Source organism: Typha latifolia, chromosome 15 (genome assembly GCF_019914945.1).
Source record: "Typha latifolia isolate L0001 chromosome 15, TyphaL0001v2, whole genome shotgun sequence".
In the NCBI taxonomy this organism is placed as follows: domain Eukaryota; kingdom Viridiplantae; phylum Streptophyta; class Magnoliopsida; order Poales; family Typhaceae; genus Typha; species Typha latifolia.
The window spans coordinates 208,746-225,862 of NC_133100.1; the positions used below are offsets into that span (position 1 = coordinate 208,746).

A 17,117-nucleotide genomic window follows, 5' to 3' on the forward strand; every position below is an offset into this window, starting at 1 on the left:
CATCATAAGGGTATTTTGGTCTTTTCCGTAAGATTACTTTTAGGGCTTTTTACACAATTACCACTGAAACAAGGAAAATTTTTAAAGATAATATTTAACACTATATTTTTCAAAACATTATAATTGCCACGGAAGTAATTAATTATTATGCTCTTTCAAAAATACTATTTAAGATGGTTGCTTTATCTTTGCACAAGTTTTTTTTAAAAGTTTAAATATATAATATTTTATTTAATATTATAGTACCATGAAAAATATTTTTTTTTGTGAGTTAAAAAAAGTATTGATAAATACTTTACACTCTAAACTTCAAGAAAGAAGCACATTTTAAATATGTTATTAACTTTAACCCCTAATCTGTCAGGAATATTTCAGTTGAAAAGCTTTCAGTGGCAATTATGTAAAAAAAACCGCTTGTATATATAACTAAGTTGGCAGCCAATGAAGGACTACCAAGTACCCGACTGCAGCAGCAAATTCCTGCAGTCCGATCTGCCTACCTCTCGACGTCTATAAATACACGCTTTAAACCTTCAAATCCAAGAAACCAAACCAAAATCACCACTGAAATGGAATCTTCGAACGAGATCGAAGACAGCACTAAAATGGAAACATCGAACGAGATCGAAGACGCCACTGAAATGGACTCCTCGGAAGACGTCGAGATGGAGCACACCATTGAAAGTAAGATGGAGGAATCGAAGCAAGGAGAAGAGGAAGAGGACGTCGAGATCGAAGACACCACTGAAAGGGAATCCTCGAAGCAAGGAGAAGAGGAAAAAGACGTCGAGATCCAAAAGGTGGCGTCACCGAATCCTTCCTCTCCTCCTCCTCCTCCTCCCTCTTTCGCGATGGTCTCTTGGCTCAACGAAAACCGAAGCAAGGGGATTGAAGTCTTCCTCAAGGCGGAGGAAGACAGGGTCACCTTGCCTCTCGTCGGGAACAAGGTCGGGATCTCGTCTCTTTTGAATTCATCTCGTTCTTGGAGTTTTTATGTTGATAAAGATGTGCTGCTTATTTCCTCTTTGAGCATTTTGCATTCGTGAGAAGTGTGTAATGACACATGATTCACATTTGCAGAGTCTTTTGCATTTATTATATATCCAGATTCCATATTCTTGAACAATTAGTATAAGAATCTGGAATCGTGCTTTTGGCATCCTCTTTATCATCACGAACTTCTCTCAAGATCTTAAGGGCAACTATCGGGATAGGAATAAAAATAAGGAGTTAGAAAAAGATGGATAAGTTTTGGATAAAAACATGAGATAGGAGTGATGTTCGGTTGTAATGTAAAATAATTTTACTGCCTTTCCCTTAGTTTAATGTAAATAAATATTTGTTACTTTTTTTAAGAAAGATAAAAAATCTAATTAGGTTAAAAATAAAATATAAAATGTCATTTTGTTTTTACTTTTTGAATTCCTATATGATTTTAGTTTTATGAAAGATTGGTATTTTGGTATTGCAGGAAGCTTTATCATCATTACTCACTGATTTCCTTCCAGGCTGCTCAGTCATACAGGAAAATATCAAGGTTTACGACTTGATCCTGCTTTCTTCAAGTTTTATAGACATAATTTTTACTTCAATAAATTGTCCTGAGTTGATTTAGGTATATAATAGGTTAATCATTTATGTTTCAGTTGCTTGATAAGGAATATGCTTGTGTCAGACGAGTACGCCGAGATGGGAATAGTTTCTACAGAAGCTTCATCTTTTCCTACGTAGTAAGGCATTTCAAATTTTGCATCTCAAGTGTGGTTCATCATTGCATGGAAAATCAACTTTCCAGAGGTCATAGTGTCACTGACTCAATTTGCATAACATAACTAGGAGCAACTTATTGAAATGCCTGACGCAACAGAGATATATCGTTTTCTTGAGCGTCTTGAACAACACAAGCTCGCGTATCTGAGTCATGGAGGGATCGAAGATGTTTTCAAGAATCACATCTCCGTAAGTCCTATCTTATTGCATAGGAATATTGTTTATTACTATTATTTGTTAATATTGTTTTCAGGAATTTCATAAGATGTTCATGGCACTTCTGAATGCGAGGGAGGATTATGAAAGGTAGATAGTGACACTAAGATTTATCTGGTGGATTTTGAGTTTAGAAGTCACTAAGACGTGTAGCATAGTTTCTGCATATTTCATTCTGTCATAATTTCAGTGATTTTTCTGCTTAATAAGTTCTGTGCTTTTTGTAGTTTCAGCCATCAGCAGGTTCTGTGGCGGAACCGAGAAAATTATTTTTCAGATCACTGTGAGAACCGAAGAGCATACCCTATTAATGTTAGAATAACTGTTCATATAGCTAGACTTTGATTTTAATATGTAGTTCATATTTGGGATCAGGTTTAATGTTCCTCAGATTAGTTACTTCTGTTGAGATTCAGTCACGACAAGAATTTTACCAAATTTATCTTCACGAGTTGAATAAAACTAATCTGAACGAGGTTAGTGGTGCTCCCAAATTACTCTTCATACATCAGATGTGATAATAGCATGGTATACTGACTCAAAATTTTGGCTAATTTTTGTTAATCTTCTAGTGTTGGTCAATTTAACAGTTGTAGGATGACTTAAATATATGTGAATTAACATTTTCTGGATTTTCTTATGCTTACATTATTTTCCCTGTAATTAATTTGGCAAACTTTTAATTGATCTTGTAGTCTATGTAGGAGTGCCTAAGTGATGACTATTTATCACACAGTTCATGGTATTAGGAAGATATCCTCAATTTCTGAACTTTAGTCCTAGGCTCCTAGCTTTGCAACTGGAGCTTATCTTTCAAAGTATCATATTTTGTTCTCCTTGATATGTTTTTTTTTTTTGGGTCATAATAACCAGAAATAAATGGAAAAAAAGAAGGTCCCAATTCCCTCTCCTCTCTACTTATTTCTCTCTGGGTGCTTTCTTTGGCAACAGTACTGCCAGGAGGAAGTTATCCCTATGGGTGTAGAATGTGATCTTCTCCAAGTTGCTGCCCTCTCGCGGGCACTAAACGTGCCTGTTCGACTAGTGCAGCTTGATGTTCCTCCTCCTCCTGGATCTCGGTGCTTGATTCACATTGAGTTCGAGGATTCGAATTCTTCTTCCGGTGGTAGTAATGAGATCAATGGCGGTGGCGACACTTCAAATCCTTTGTCAGCAGCTGCTGGTGAAGATGTTAAGGATTCTCACACCAGTAGCCCTACTGATGATCCTAGCATCTATCCACCATCGCCGAGTACCAGTGATGACAGACAAGTTCCGTTTGTGATCCTACTGAGCAGCCCGGTTGGCTATGACATTTTGTATCCCGACTGACTCTTCTACCTCAGAAGCCCACTTCTCACACCATGTCGACGTGATTCAGCATTTCACCTGCTACTCTCTCTATACCACCCACTTGTTTTCGTCTTGTAAGTAACATCTGGTACAGCAATAGGTTGAATTTTGAGGAGGGTACATGACGTTCATTCTATCCTGTGCACTCCCTTGGCTGCGAAACTCTGTAAGTAATTCACTGTGGTCAACTTTCTGTGCGCCTGGTTTGAAATATCAAACTTCTGTTGGCTAATTTTGTGATTTTTAGAAAAATGTACTTATTATAGTTTGAACTCCACATACATATTGATGGATATTTTTTGTTCCTCTCTAATTGTTTCGTTATCAGTTTTCTTTGGGTCTATTTTATTTTTTTCAATTATTTTGTATAGAGATACAGTAAAAATGACATCAAAAAATGGTTATCTAGTCCAATTAAAGAACAAATTTGTTAGTTGCTCAAGTAAATTCGAGCAATTGTTTAATAGACTTGAAACACTCTCTATTGACAAATATTAAATATCCAATACGACTCCAACCGCTACAACGACCTCACGCTTCCTCCCAATTCTACCCTTATAAATACCCCACCTTTAAACCTTACAAACCCCCAAATTAAGTGCAATTTCCCGCCTTCTGGAATCCGAAATGGAGGGTTCGAGCTCGAAAGGCGAAGACGACGAGAGCGAGAAGACAGCGAAGGAGGAAACCCCACTCGACCCTTCCTCTCCTCCCCCTTTCCCCTTCGTGCGCCGCGAGGGCAAGGAGCCTTTGGTCGTCTCCTCTACCTCCTCCTCATCCGACGACGAGGAGATCGCTCGCCGGAACCCTAATCTTGGAGGCACGAGCGGAGCCGCTCCAAGTAGCCCGATTCTGAATCTCGGAGGCATGAGGGCGGACGCAAGGCGAGAACGGAACGCGCCGGTGATTACGGATGTGATCGATCTGCCGCCCGATGACAAGATCTTTCAGCTTATGGGTGTGGGAGGAGCAAAGGATGAGAAGACTAAGAGCACGAAATTGCCCTGCATCGGTGACAAGGTCGGGATCTCGTTTCAATTTGAATGATTCCTTGATCTCGTTCTTGAAATTTGTTTTCTGAAAAGGTATGTTGGATCTTATCCTTGCCTTGATATGTTTGAATCTTTTGTCTTATTCACTGATATCACCTCTTTCTTGCATAACCGTTAAATAAATAAAAACTTTTGTTCTTTCTCGATCTCTTTGTGGTTTTCTTGATTTCAGAAGGTTTTCTTTAATTTTCCTTGCTTTCTTCTCTCTTACATGCCCTGATTTATGCGAACGTCTCATTGAACACTATCCAGGTGCTCGGATGCATACTTACACGTATTTGATTCGAGTATGTGTTTGATGGGTATCCAAATATGTAGCTTTTGATCTTTCGTTAAGAGCTTCTACGTAGCTTTTGTCTCCCATTTAAGACCTCAACGGAAACACGTTGCATCACATAATGATGATTTCACTACCAAGCACTCCACATTTTTGCATATCTATCTATGCACCTTTCTTCCTCAAACGAACCAGATTGACCCTGGTGGTATTATCGCAGTCTCTTAGATGTCCAGTAACTTCCTGGAACAACAGAGTATTAATCATGAGTAGTTGGTGCCCTTAGGTGAATTAACTGTCTAGGCAGGGTGAATACTGAATTGTTCTTGTATTCTTACTTCATGGTTATATGCGTGGAAGATTATTGGCACATGCAATGTGCAACCTGTCTCATGCACCCACTATTTGTGTGGTACTCTAGGTTCTTGTGCAACAATATGACCTGCTAACTGTGATTGAGGCTAATGTAGTAGCACTGCTCATTTCCGTAGCTAGAGAAGTTTTTTTTTTATGTGCAAAAATGCTTTTATCTCTGGGATTGCAATTTTTAGTTTAAGGGGATCATTTCGATAGGCATTAGTTTACTCTGCATGATATGTATATGCAGAGTGTTTAAGGGAAGTGCATAAAGAAAGAAAAAGAAAATCTATAAGCAAATTTGAGGATGACATCTTTGAGACTATATTGGCAATTTAATTCAGGAAAGAATGTACCTCAGAGAGGCTTAAAAATGTAATCGAGCATGTTTTCTTAGTAAGATTGCTATCCTTGATCACTAATCACTAAGAGAACTCTAATGGAATATATTTTCTTTTTACCAGTGGATTCTATATCTTTTAATTGAGGTTTTGACCTTTTTCACCAAAAATAAAATCACAGAAACGAGAGAGAGAGAGAGAGAGAGAGAGAGAGAGAGAGAGAGAGAGATGGTTGGGTGAAAGTGTGGAAACGAATAGATCCTGATAGAACTGGCACAGGTAGGAGGATTCCATCTTGATCTTCTTATTTGCACCTTCCATTGATCCATTCCCTTATCATTAGGCATGAAATAAAGTCAGAAAATACATTGTGTATGTATTTCTAGGGTTATCTGAATTTTGTGCATCTTATTAGATTTGTCTGCTATATGGAGATAAACCAGATACCTCTCCAATATAAGGAGAAAAGATCTTAGTCATAAAGATTTCTGAAAAAAAACTGCTAATTGTTCAAACAAGTGAAATTTTGAGGCTCTTTTATAGTAATCTCTTGCTGCCTGCAGCATGCTATATATGAATAACGATGAAGATGGATCAAAATAATGGATTTATTTCTTACTCAAAGGGTATAAATGAAAGAAAAGATTTTGGTTTTGCAGGAACCTTTCTCAGCATTGGCTACTGATTTTCCTCCGGACAATTCCATCATACAGGAAAAGATCAAGGTAAATTGAACTTGGTTCTGGTGCTTCAACTTTTATAGCTATAACTAGCTGCCTCATTCAATTATCATGGTTTGGCTTAGGTGTACTGATAGGTAAATAACATATGTCACAGTTGCTTGAGGAGAAATATGCTTCCTTTAGACGAACACGTCGAGATGGAAATTGTTTCTTCCGAAGCTTCATCTTTTCCTACATGGTAGGGCAACTCTCGTGATTTTCTGGAAATCTGATTCATAATTACATGAACCTAAATTTTTTGGACATCCTGGTCTTAGTGACTGATTTTGAAAGAAATAAGCAGGAGCAAATTATTGAAATGCCAGATGAAAATATAATCTACAATATTTTTGAGCTTCTTGAGGAATTCAAGCTGGTACATGTGGGACTTGGGGAGATGGAAGATACCTATGGCGATCTCCTTTCTGTAAACCCTCTTTTATCTTTGTCAATGTGTTCAAATCATTAGAGTTATCATGTAAATCGTCATTCAGTGTTTGCTATTTGTATAATGAGGACATACATTTTGCCACCAACCTGTTATTGCAGGTTTCTTCATAACCATTATTTGTCAATATTGTTTTCAGGATTTCCGAGATATGGTCATCACAGTTCTGGAAGCAAAACAAACTTCTCTAAGGTAGACAGCTCTGATAACTTTTCTTTGGTGGGTTTAAACTTGCAAGTTTATTGTCTGATGTTTCACTCTCTTAGAGAACTGCTATGCTCTCTGCAGCTTTTGCCATCAGGAGCTTTTACAGAAGAGCCGAGATGATTTTACTTCTGATATGAGTGAGAAGCATACCCTCTGATATATCTCGTACCTATTTGTACCCCATGATTTTAGTTTGTAGTGCATATTCCTGTACAGGTGTAATGTTCCTCAGATTAGTTGCTTCTGTTGAGATTAAGATTCGGGCAGAAAATTATCAATCTTTTCTTAGTGACATGAACCAAAGAAGCCTGTACGAGGTTAGTGGTGCCGCTGATTACTTTTTGAAATACTTTTGAAAAGAGTGTTATTTTGACGCGACAATTGCAACTAATCATTGGCTTCTTGTCTTAATGGTGGTAAATTAAATAGTTTCTATATGCCTTTTAAATATGTGAATCAGCCTTTTTTTTGGATTTCCCCATAATACTTTCTTTTGCTGTCACTATCTTGATAAACTTCTAGGACGATCTTATTATTTTTCAATCTCACAGTTCGTCACTTCATGGTATTAGGAAAGTAGACTTTATTTGGTTTCTGAACTTTAAACATAGCTTGGTCTGGAACCTTTTTTTATTTAGTTTTATTCTCCTTGACTGCTTGGTCACAGTTAGTCACTCCCCTTCTCTAGATGTGTGTTCTTATTTTCTGATTACTTCCTTGACTACAGTTCTGTGAGGAGGAAGTTATACGCATGGGAGTACCGTGTGATCAGGTGCAAGTTATTGCGTTGTCAAATGCATTATGTGTGCCTGTGAGATTGGTACATTTTGATTCACGTCTTTCTTCTTCTGGGGCTGTGAGTTTGATTCAACATGACTTCATCCCGAACTTAGTCCTTCCTTCCAGTGGCTCTTCTGGGACAGACGACTCAAATGCCAGCATCCTTCCAGTTTCAAATCCTTTGTCATGTGACAACATCGAAGGTACTCCAGATTCTCTGCCAGACATGCCCTTCGTGACCTTACTCTGTACCGATGGCCATTACGATATTCTCTATCCCAAGTAACTCTTCTACCTCTGAAGCCACTCCTTACAGTATGCCCATGTGATTTAGATCAGTTGTTATTCTATACCACCTGTCCATAGCCAGCTCTAAATTTGCCTTGTAAGAAAAATTTACTGACAAAAAGCCTAGTGTGCTACTAAGTGAGAACATTGATCCAGTGCAACATATGGTACAGAGATAAGTTGAATTTTGAGGAAGATATGTAACTTTCGTTCTCTCCTGCAGTCTCTTTGCCATGAAATTCTGCAAGTAATTCACTGTTGTTAACATTCTTTAACTGGTCCGATATATCAAGGTTGTATTGCCTATTTTTGCAGCTTCAGTGTCCTCTAGCTCTAGGATTCTTCACAATTTCAAGTCTATGTCTAAGAAAGATGAATTTATTATAGTTTCAACTCAACAGACAAATTGCTGGACACCTTTCTCTCTCTCTCTCTCGCTCTCTCTAATCAATTAATTTTCAGTTCTTTTTGGAACCGAATTTAAAAAGTATTCTTTTGATTTTATTTCATTTATTTTCACACTAAAACAAGTAGATGTTTAGACAAAGGTAAATATTTCAATGCACCTTTAAAAATTATAATCTTAATCTAATAGCTATAATAGTCAGGTTTTATACTCCCTACCTTACCGGTTCCAAAATCATATTACGTAAAAAAATGAGTATATTAATTAAGAAGATTTAATTATGTATGCTTAACTTCCCAATTTTTTAAATTATACCTTTGAAGATCTTAACTATTAAATCTTCATCAAACTGATTGATAAACAATTAACTTTACGGTAAGGAAGAAGCGCTCTACATATTTTTTTTCTTCTTTCGTTAAGATTTCTCTTTTAAATATAATTATGCCTTAATTATATGAGATATCATTTAATATTAAATAATTTAAATTTATATTATTTAGAGATAAATTTTAATTTAAATATAATTCTCTATCTCTATCTATTAAAATTTAATTTAAATCAATCTTAAACTAATGGGAGATATATGTAAATAATAAAAAATAATCAAAGAGATAAAATGTAATTAAATTTTCATCAAGTTAATTATAAAAGACATCAATACCCTTATTTTGAAATATATACATTACTCTCAGTTAATGATATATGTCTTTACTTGATAAAATATTAAGATAATATAATTTTTTAAAAATAATGTAGAAGATTATATATCTAAAAAAAATATCTAGAATCGATGATATCTTTCATTCCTATTATACTATTAAAGATCTTAATCGTTAAATATTTATCAAACTGATTGATAAAGAATTAACTCTATGATACGAAAGAAACGCTATTAGATGAATGCCTATTAAATGATATAACTCAAGATAATTGATCCTGGTAACCACTGGTTCGATTGCTTAACGTAAAAAGGGCACCCAGGTTCATATTATAAATGAAGCCACACAAGCGTAACTTGATTCAAGCTTGATGCCGTATTATTAGAATGAATTATTTGAGATACCACATATCTAACTTATCATTTAAGGTCATTTATTTCCCAATATTAAAATTAATTTCAGTGAATTTGAATATATTTCATTTAAAAAATAACAAACAAAAAAAATTTAATCCAGTCTTAGACGTGTACAGGCTACAGCATCTCTGCCCAAACTGCATCGATTCTATCTAACTCAACAGCACGGAAGGCGCCGAAGTCGACAAGCCATTTCCGTCAAAGATATACTACATTGGAAAGAAAAGAAGCCCACTTCTCCCGCCGAAAAAGAAACAGAGGAGGAAAATGGCTGCGCCGCTAAAGAAGCGATGGCTACAAAAAGTCGACATCTCGGCATTCCAGGAGAAGCCGACCCTTTCCTTCTCACCCCGCCCTCTTTGCCGTCTTTCCGCCTTCGTCCTACGCGACCGGTTCGAACCCCTCCTCCTCTCGGAGTACGAGGCCATCCTCGGCAATGCGAGACGCTTGCTCCAAGGGAGGAACACCTACCTCCGGCCGAAGCGGACATCGACGGTGGACGACGAGGTCAGGGAGCAGCAGCAGATCTTGGTTGAAGAGGAATCCAAGAACCAGCCCATCCTGGGAGAAAAGGTACCGTTGTTTCTCGATCCCGTTCTGGTTTTTTACTTCTTGATGCCGTTCTTGCCTTTGGAGAGTTTTGTTAGGAACTCTCGTGACGATTTCTTGGAAGATTGCAATTGGAACTAAAAGGCCTATCTTTTTGTTGCGACTAACGTTCTGAATACTTGGAACTAAAAGAGTCTATCTTGTGAATTTAACTGTCAAGTGATTGGTTTCATGTGTATAATAGTTCACATAACTGTCGATATCCACTCTGAAATTTATGAAATGAAAAAAAAAAGTATTGTGGTTGTTAACTATTTAAATCTTTTTTTTTTCTTGCAAATTTGTAAGCATAGGTAAAACATCTTGGAGTAGAGGAACAATCCTTATTATTGACTGAAGCTTCCATATTTGAAATGCATATGTAAATGCGGGAGACTTTCACATCGCAGGAACCTCTGTCAGCATTAACCACTGACTTTCCATCAGATAGTTTGATCATACAAGAAAAAATCAAGGTTTAGTAAATCGGATGCACTCATTTCCTGTTCATGGTTATTTTTTGTATTCAGATATTAGGTGCAATTCAATTGTATGCATAACTAAATTATCTTAAAAACAGCTGCTTGGTGAAAAATATGCTTCCTTCAGAAGAATACGCCGAGATGGAAATTGTTTATATCGTAGCTTCATCTTTTCCTACCTGGTAAGTATTTTTCAAGCCTCCTGTTTGTGATTATTTTATGGTTGGAGATGTTATGAGGCTGTCTTTGGAAGTCTCCTACTCATAGAGACTGAATTTTGGGTATGTAATTAGGAGCATATTGTTCAATTTCATGATGAAGATGAGGTCTATCGGGTTTTTGAGCATCTGGAACAGTTAAAACTGGATTATGTTAGCCTTGGGGAAAGTGAAGAAACCTACGAGCATCACCTTGATGTAAGTCCTTTTCCTCTGTGGTAGTTTTTCATTTAGATTTCTATCATTTACCATGTGGCTGCTGTGTTATTCTTTATTGGTGCGATGTTTAGTTGATGCATAAATTTCATTATGCAAACATGGTCTCAAATTCAGGAAGGAGATCCATGTTTGCCTATGAAATCCTAAATTCTTCCCTGTACAGGTGTTTTCTTTTTATAATTGTTTACTCTTTCATTCATTTATATGCTCTGCTCTAAAAATCTTGTAACTCTGTTTGCCAGAGTTCCATTGGCTTTTAATTTTCACCTAGTTTTCTCAGGGCTGATTTTTTTTTGACAGTATTAATAAGGCCATATGCTTTTTACTAGATATATTTTCTGATATTTGTCCAACTCATTAACTAAATTATCTAAATTAAAGAAGTATATTTTGAAGTTCTCAGTCCCCATTTTCTGTTGAACGAAAGCCTTGATTCATACATAGCCTGGATCCCTTAAGTTTCTTTTGATCTTATAGTCTTCTGTATGCAAGCATGATTTTCAAAAAGATCATTCATCCCTAGTATTGTTCTATGTTTCCAATTTGCTGTATTTAATTTAAATTATGTGCAATGCTTGCTTATGCTGTTTTCAGGACTTTCAAAGTGCAGTCATATCAATTCTGGAAGCAAAAAACACTTGTACAAGGTAGTTGTTCATGAATAAGACCATCTTGGAAGTTTTAATTATAAAAGAAATCAACGAGGTAGCTTTGTATGCTTGTCTCCGATTGGTTGCCCAGTGGCAGAGACAGTGACTTTTTCTCTCCAGTGGCGAATAATTTTTAAGTTTTAACTTCTCTAAAAAAGAAGAGAGAGAGAGAGAGAGAGAGAGAACAGAAAGCATCAAATTCTCTGGAGATCTCATCCTACATTCTATTTTCAGAGATTTTCTTCTCTGAAAAACAAAAAAAGGAAAAGAAGAAAGAAAGCATCAGATGCTCTGGAGATTGCAATCTGTATTCTATTTTCATTGGTCTTGTTTTCCTTTTTTGGAGCAAACTATCTTTTCTGTTTTCCTGCTCCGAAATTGAACTGCTGTGGTCTTAATAATTCCAGCTTCATGGAGATTGTGCAGAAGAATCTGACTGAGATTGATTCACATTGCAGTAAGATGCATATTTGTAATTCTGTTTGTCCCCCTTTTACCATGGCGATAATTCAGTAATGTAATGTTTGTTTGTTTCCCAGTTCTGGTTTTCCTCAGATTAGTCACTTCTATTGATATTCGCAAGCGGGAAGAGTTCTTCAGACCATTCTTTTATGATGAGATGAAGCATGTACCTATTAAACAAGTTAGTTCTGCTGCTAAATTGGACTTTATTTCCTCTCCAACAAAATTTGGACATTGCCAGTAATTCTTCGGTTTGCTGCTCTGACAACAGTTCTGCGAGAGGGAAGTCCTCACAATGGGCGTGGAAGCAGACAATCTCCATGTCATTGCTCTCTCAAATGCTTTCTGCGTCCCCATACGTGTGGAGAATCTCGACTCGTTCTTATCTGCTGGAGCTGTGAAGCTGAATCCATACGATGTTTTCCCCAACCAACATCCCAAACATGCTCCAGTTTCAGATCCTCTGACAAGTGGTGTTGACCAGACCGATTCTGCAACCTCTTCTGCTCCAAAGCTCTCAGGCATTAGCTCTGTTTCACTTGGAAGAGTGCCATTTGTGACCTTACTATATAGGCCTGGCCATTACGACATTCTATATCCAAGGTGACTCCTCTGTCTACACCTATTAATTTGGTGACTTAGAGTTGGCACCTTTTTTTTTTTTTTACTAAGAATTCTTTAGCATTCTCTCTCTCTCTCTCTCTCTTTATTATTTATGAGTCCGAATGTTAGATATAAGTTGAACAAATGACTAACCCTTTCCCATATATAGAGACATTTAGGTCTCACAGAGCTTTTAGCTGTCTAGTATAGGCTTCAAATTATATGCGTCCCTGAATAATTACTCCGAATCAAACGTTGTTTTTCCAAACTAACCGCATTGCCGAATCATCAATCAAATCAAACAAAGTCATTAAATTATTAAATAATTTTTTTATAATATTATTTATGATTGGAGTTGAACGTATGACGAAAAATATCTATCCTCTAGTAGAATTTTAACACCTTTTTTAAATGCAAATATATGAGTACTACCTTTTAGGATTTCGTTTTTTGAGATTGACTTGGGTTTTGAGTTTTGAATTTTATAGGAAACGGGTCTGGATTTTCTATTCGCGGATTTATTTTTGCATCATTAAGAATTAAAAAAAAACAAATAGAAAAATTAATGTCGAACTGGCAATGCAACGGAGATGTATTGTAACAAAGCTCGAAATACGTCTTAAAACTGATTAATTTGTCTCCTATATACACCAACCATAATTTTGTCATTATTTTATAAATTCGAAGAGAGAAGAAAGAGAGGCATCTAAGAATAAACATTTGAAATTTTAAAATTTTTTTTTATCAAAAACACCCTATTTTTGTTTATATTATTAATTCACGCCATATCGTTCATAGGAGTCTTGGTGATAAATATCTATATAATCGCATAAAAGTACTGCGTTTTTTTTATTAAAAAAATTGCCCTAAAATTAAAATGTATAAGTAATTGAAATTACGATTTAAATAAAGCCTAAAGAAGAAATGACGCGGTTTGAAAGGCCGGGAAGGAGGCCAGCTTACTGGGGAAGAAGCTTTCCCGCCTTTTACCGTCGTCGTCCTCCTCCATTAATACCACGAGGCCAACCTCGAGGTAGATGGCGAGGCTGGATACCACCGCTATCTTACCGTTCTCAGCCACCAAAGTGGCGATCTTACCGTAGGAGGAGGGGAAGGAAACATCATCCCGCCTCTTCCCGTCCTCGGCGTCCTCCGTCCCTTTCCAATCCCAAGCCGGAGAAGCTCGAATTCGATCCCCTCCTCGTCCAAGACAAGGCAAGGAGTCTCCTTTCTCGGTGTTTTCGATTCCTTTTTAGTTCTTCGAGGCTGTTCTTGAGCTATTCTTCTTACCTTTCCTCTTCTTTTTTTTTAAGTGCTTTGCGATGAGATGTAGACGGTTTAAGGATGATTCTAAGTAATAAAACCCAATTGGTTAATTCGTTTTGGTTCTCCGATTATTCGATGGTTTTCTGATTTGATTGCGTTCTTGGATCGTTTCTTGAGCTCTTCTTCATTAAAGTATTAATGATACCGTAGCTTTGGTTTGTTAGAGATTTGATGTTCTTCGAGATCTTTTCTGCTTGTTTACGTCATCATAAAAGCTTTTATTTTTCGAAAGACTGGTTTTTTAAGCTCGGATTTTTCTGGGTGCCTAGCAATATTTTTCTTGCATTCTTTTTCTTGGTTTTTCTGTTGGTAGAAATTGGGCATGTTCTTGAAGCAATTCTCTTTCTTTAGTGCCAGCAGTGGATATTGATATAGATTACGGGAATTTATTCTTTTCCAGAATCTTGTTCCTTTTGTGTGTGCGCGTTCTCTCTTTGTGGGTTAATCTGTGCAGTCGAATGGAGATAAATGAAAGGTTGTTCATATTGCAGGAACCTCTTTACTCATTAATAGCAGAGTATCATGATGGATGCCCGATCATGCAGGAGAAGATCAAGGTTTACTGGGCTGATGCTACTGCGCTGGATTCTTGTTTTTTATGTAACATTGTTTGTCAAGCTATTTTAGAGAAAAACTGTCCGACATGCAGATGCTTAATGAGAGATATACTGCCTATAGGCGAGTAAAAGGAGATGGGAACTGCTTTTATCGAAGTTTCATGTTCTCCTACCTGGTAATTATAGAAGAATTATATTTTGTAAGCTTGGCTATCACAGTAATATACCGTGAACTCAGTCAAGCAAAGTAGTTGTGTTAATTAAGTATTTTCATAAATGTGTATATAGGAGCATATTTTGGAAACACAAGATATAACTGAGGTTGCTCGCATTGATGCAAAGACCGATGAATGCAAAAGGACAAGGGAGAGACTTGGAGCTGCTGAATTTTATTTTTCGCTTTGCGCTCTGGTAACTATTTCTCGAGAACTTTGACCATTTGATCCTTCAGCTAATTTCTCTACATGTCTTCTTATTTTTGGATGGGCTATTAAGCTTGAGTTGATGATCCTGGTCAGTCATCTATATATTTTTTTTCTTACTCAGAACTAGGAAGGTAAACATTAGGAGCACTTAAACAGCTAAATCTGATAGTTACTAACTGGTGTTTCTACTCTCTTGTCACTCCGACAGAGGAAATAATAATATTGAAAATGTTAATCATGTAACTAGAAATTAAGCCCTAGAATAAGTGGCACCTGCATAATTTATTTTCAAGGGAGCACTGTTTTAGATGTGATTAGGTCACCTACTGTGAAGATTCTGGCTGATCAAAGTGATATAAAAGTCCTTTACATTCATTAACTTCCAATCTGTTTTATTCTATTCAGTTCATATTTCAGTTTATAACAAAAGCTGGATGGTTTTGATTGCTGACTTTGTTGTCATTTGACATTCTTTTGTTTCACTAGGTTGCTCATCTTCTTCTAGATATCTCAGCGTAGTAGTATACTTTCTGTACTGAACTTTCTGTATGTTCTTTTTCGTCCTAGCCCCATGTAAAGTACTTTACTTAACATTTCATTCCACCGGATTTTCTTTGCTAATTGTCAGTTGTTCATTTCCATGCTGCAAAAGATGATAGAGGAAGAATCAATAAGGTATACTTTAATACTCGTCTACTACTTATGAATAAAATTCAGAAACCCAAGAAGTATTTATCTTTTAAAAAGTGCTTGGACCTGAGTACCCAATAAGTATTTATCTTTCAAAAAGTGCTTGGACCTGAGTAAACATATGTGGTATTTTCGTATTTCAGTCATGTGGAATTGTTGAAGATATGCCGTACAGTGTGGTTTTCAGACAACTGTGAGAACTGTCGTTCACATTGCTACTTTGCTATGTCATGCCTCTAAATTCTCCTTCTCACTAATAGAGTTTGTTTGTCAGTTGTGAAGTTCCTCAGATGTATTACTTCCCTCGAAATACGCAGGCATCCAGAGTTCTTTCATCCATTTCTCACATATGATACTGTCCTAAGTTTGGATCAGGTTGGTGATTCAGATGACCTTATCCATTTCTCCTCCTAATTGTACCAAATTGTTGCATGGTATGTTGGTTCGCATTGGTGACACCAACCATCTATTCATTCCTTATACTCAATATTTGCCTATGAAAAAATATTTGCCTGTTTCCATAGAATCTAGAGTTGGACTTAAAAGAATTTACAACATGCCCTATGTCACTTCTTAATGGCCATCTGATTCTTAACTTGATCTCAAAGTATACCTACCACAAGAAATCAATGTGTAAATTAGAGAAGACTAGTAGATAAAACTGTATCCGACTGATGAAAACTTTAAAAGTTTCCTTTTTCTAATGTTGCTTCTGGATCAAACAGTATTGCATAAATTTTGTCGAGAAAATGGATGAAGAGTGCGAGCATGGCCATATAACAGCTTTATCAAACGCATTGGGCGTGCCAATTCGTGTGGTGTACGTTGATTCAACCATGCTGGATGGCAAACCATGGCTGAATCATTATGACTTCACCCCTTTGCTCGCTGCTAGTGATGCAGGCACCAGGTATGGCTCATCTAAAGACTTCTTTTATGATCGCATAGCTATATCCTGCTTCATGTTCTTCCCATCACAAAGACTGAATGAAGTATTGACTTCGAGCAGCATTGCTGAGCCGAGTGGATGTAGCACAACAAACTATAACACTGCAAAGAATAGCAGCTCCAAAGAGAAGAAAGACAGTCTCCCTGCTTGCAGTCCTCCAGAGAGTCACAGCGCTCAGAACAGTGAATGTGATACGAGCAATGCAGGAACAAGTAATCCTAGTTATCCACAAGAAAACCCAGAACCGTTTGTAATCTTGCTGTATAGGCCTGGCCACTATGACATTCTCTACCCCAATTGAGACTTCCTCTCCTGCATCCTTACTCAGCAAGTTGTTTTCGGGAGGGTACAAGATCAGGATTTGGACAGTGGATTGTATGGATGGTAGATATTGATCCAATAATGGCAAAACAAGGAGCTTTTTTTTTTTGTATTGTCGTTCTTTAGTTTTTTGTGGTGTGCATACCATGCTTAGGATATGAATAGCTTATGTAGTGGAAGTGTATGTAGATTGATTGCTTACGTTGCACATACAATGAGAATTCACACTTTATGAGCAAATAGTCTCTTGTGCCAAAATATTATATCTTTGAGGTTATGCCTTGTTGAGTAAACCACAAACATATATTGGTTAATATAATTTACACATCATGAGG

General features: G+C 36.8%; 4 protein-coding genes across 4 annotated transcripts; all 4 read left to right on the forward strand.

Annotated features, from left to right (window-relative positions):
• The first annotated feature begins 491 nt into the window (after positions 1–491).
• LOC140802091 (uncharacterized) lies at positions 492–3,652 on the forward strand. The gene is made up of 5 exons (XM_073157521.1): positions 492–947; positions 1,472–1,537; positions 1,647–1,730; positions 1,837–1,959; positions 2,938–3,652. The coding sequence occupies exons 1-5, from the start codon at positions 570–572 to the stop codon at positions 3,316–3,318; spliced, it is 1,032 nt and encodes a 343-aa protein (XP_073013622.1). The 5' UTR covers positions 492–569; the 3' UTR covers positions 3,319–3,652.
• Positions 3,653–3,966: 314 nt separating this feature from the next.
• Positions 3,967–8,086, forward strand: LOC140802127 (OVARIAN TUMOR DOMAIN-containing deubiquitinating enzyme 1-like). Its single transcript, XM_073157563.1, has 8 exons — positions 3,967–4,359; positions 6,026–6,091; positions 6,204–6,287; positions 6,393–6,515; positions 6,676–6,728; positions 6,825–6,880; positions 6,960–7,060; positions 7,471–8,086. The coding sequence occupies exons 1-8, from the start codon at positions 3,967–3,969 to the stop codon at positions 7,807–7,809; spliced, it is 1,215 nt and encodes a 404-aa protein (XP_073013664.1). The 3' UTR covers positions 7,810–8,086.
• A 1,318-nt stretch (positions 8,087–9,404) lies between these two features.
• LOC140801660 (OVARIAN TUMOR DOMAIN-containing deubiquitinating enzyme 1-like) lies at positions 9,405–14,574 on the forward strand. Its single transcript, XM_073156881.1, has 10 exons — positions 9,405–9,865; positions 10,291–10,356; positions 10,461–10,544; positions 10,656–10,778; positions 11,394–11,446; positions 11,857–11,906; positions 11,989–12,092; positions 12,183–12,514; positions 14,332–14,397; positions 14,490–14,574. The coding sequence occupies exons 1-9, from the start codon at positions 9,560–9,562 to the stop codon at positions 14,348–14,350; spliced, it is 1,137 nt and encodes a 378-aa protein (XP_073012982.1). The 5' UTR covers positions 9,405–9,559; the 3' UTR covers positions 14,351–14,397; positions 14,490–14,574.
• Positions 14,448–16,890, forward strand: LOC140801661 (OVARIAN TUMOR DOMAIN-containing deubiquitinating enzyme 1-like). The gene is made up of 7 exons (XM_073156882.1): positions 14,448–14,573; positions 14,686–14,808; positions 15,451–15,497; positions 15,656–15,705; positions 15,787–15,887; positions 16,238–16,422; positions 16,522–16,890. Exons 1-7 carry the CDS (start codon positions 14,484–14,486, stop codon positions 16,760–16,762), a joined length of 837 nt encoding a protein of 278 aa, XP_073012983.1. The 5' UTR covers positions 14,448–14,483; the 3' UTR covers positions 16,763–16,890.
• Positions 16,891–17,117: the final 227 nt, after the last annotated feature.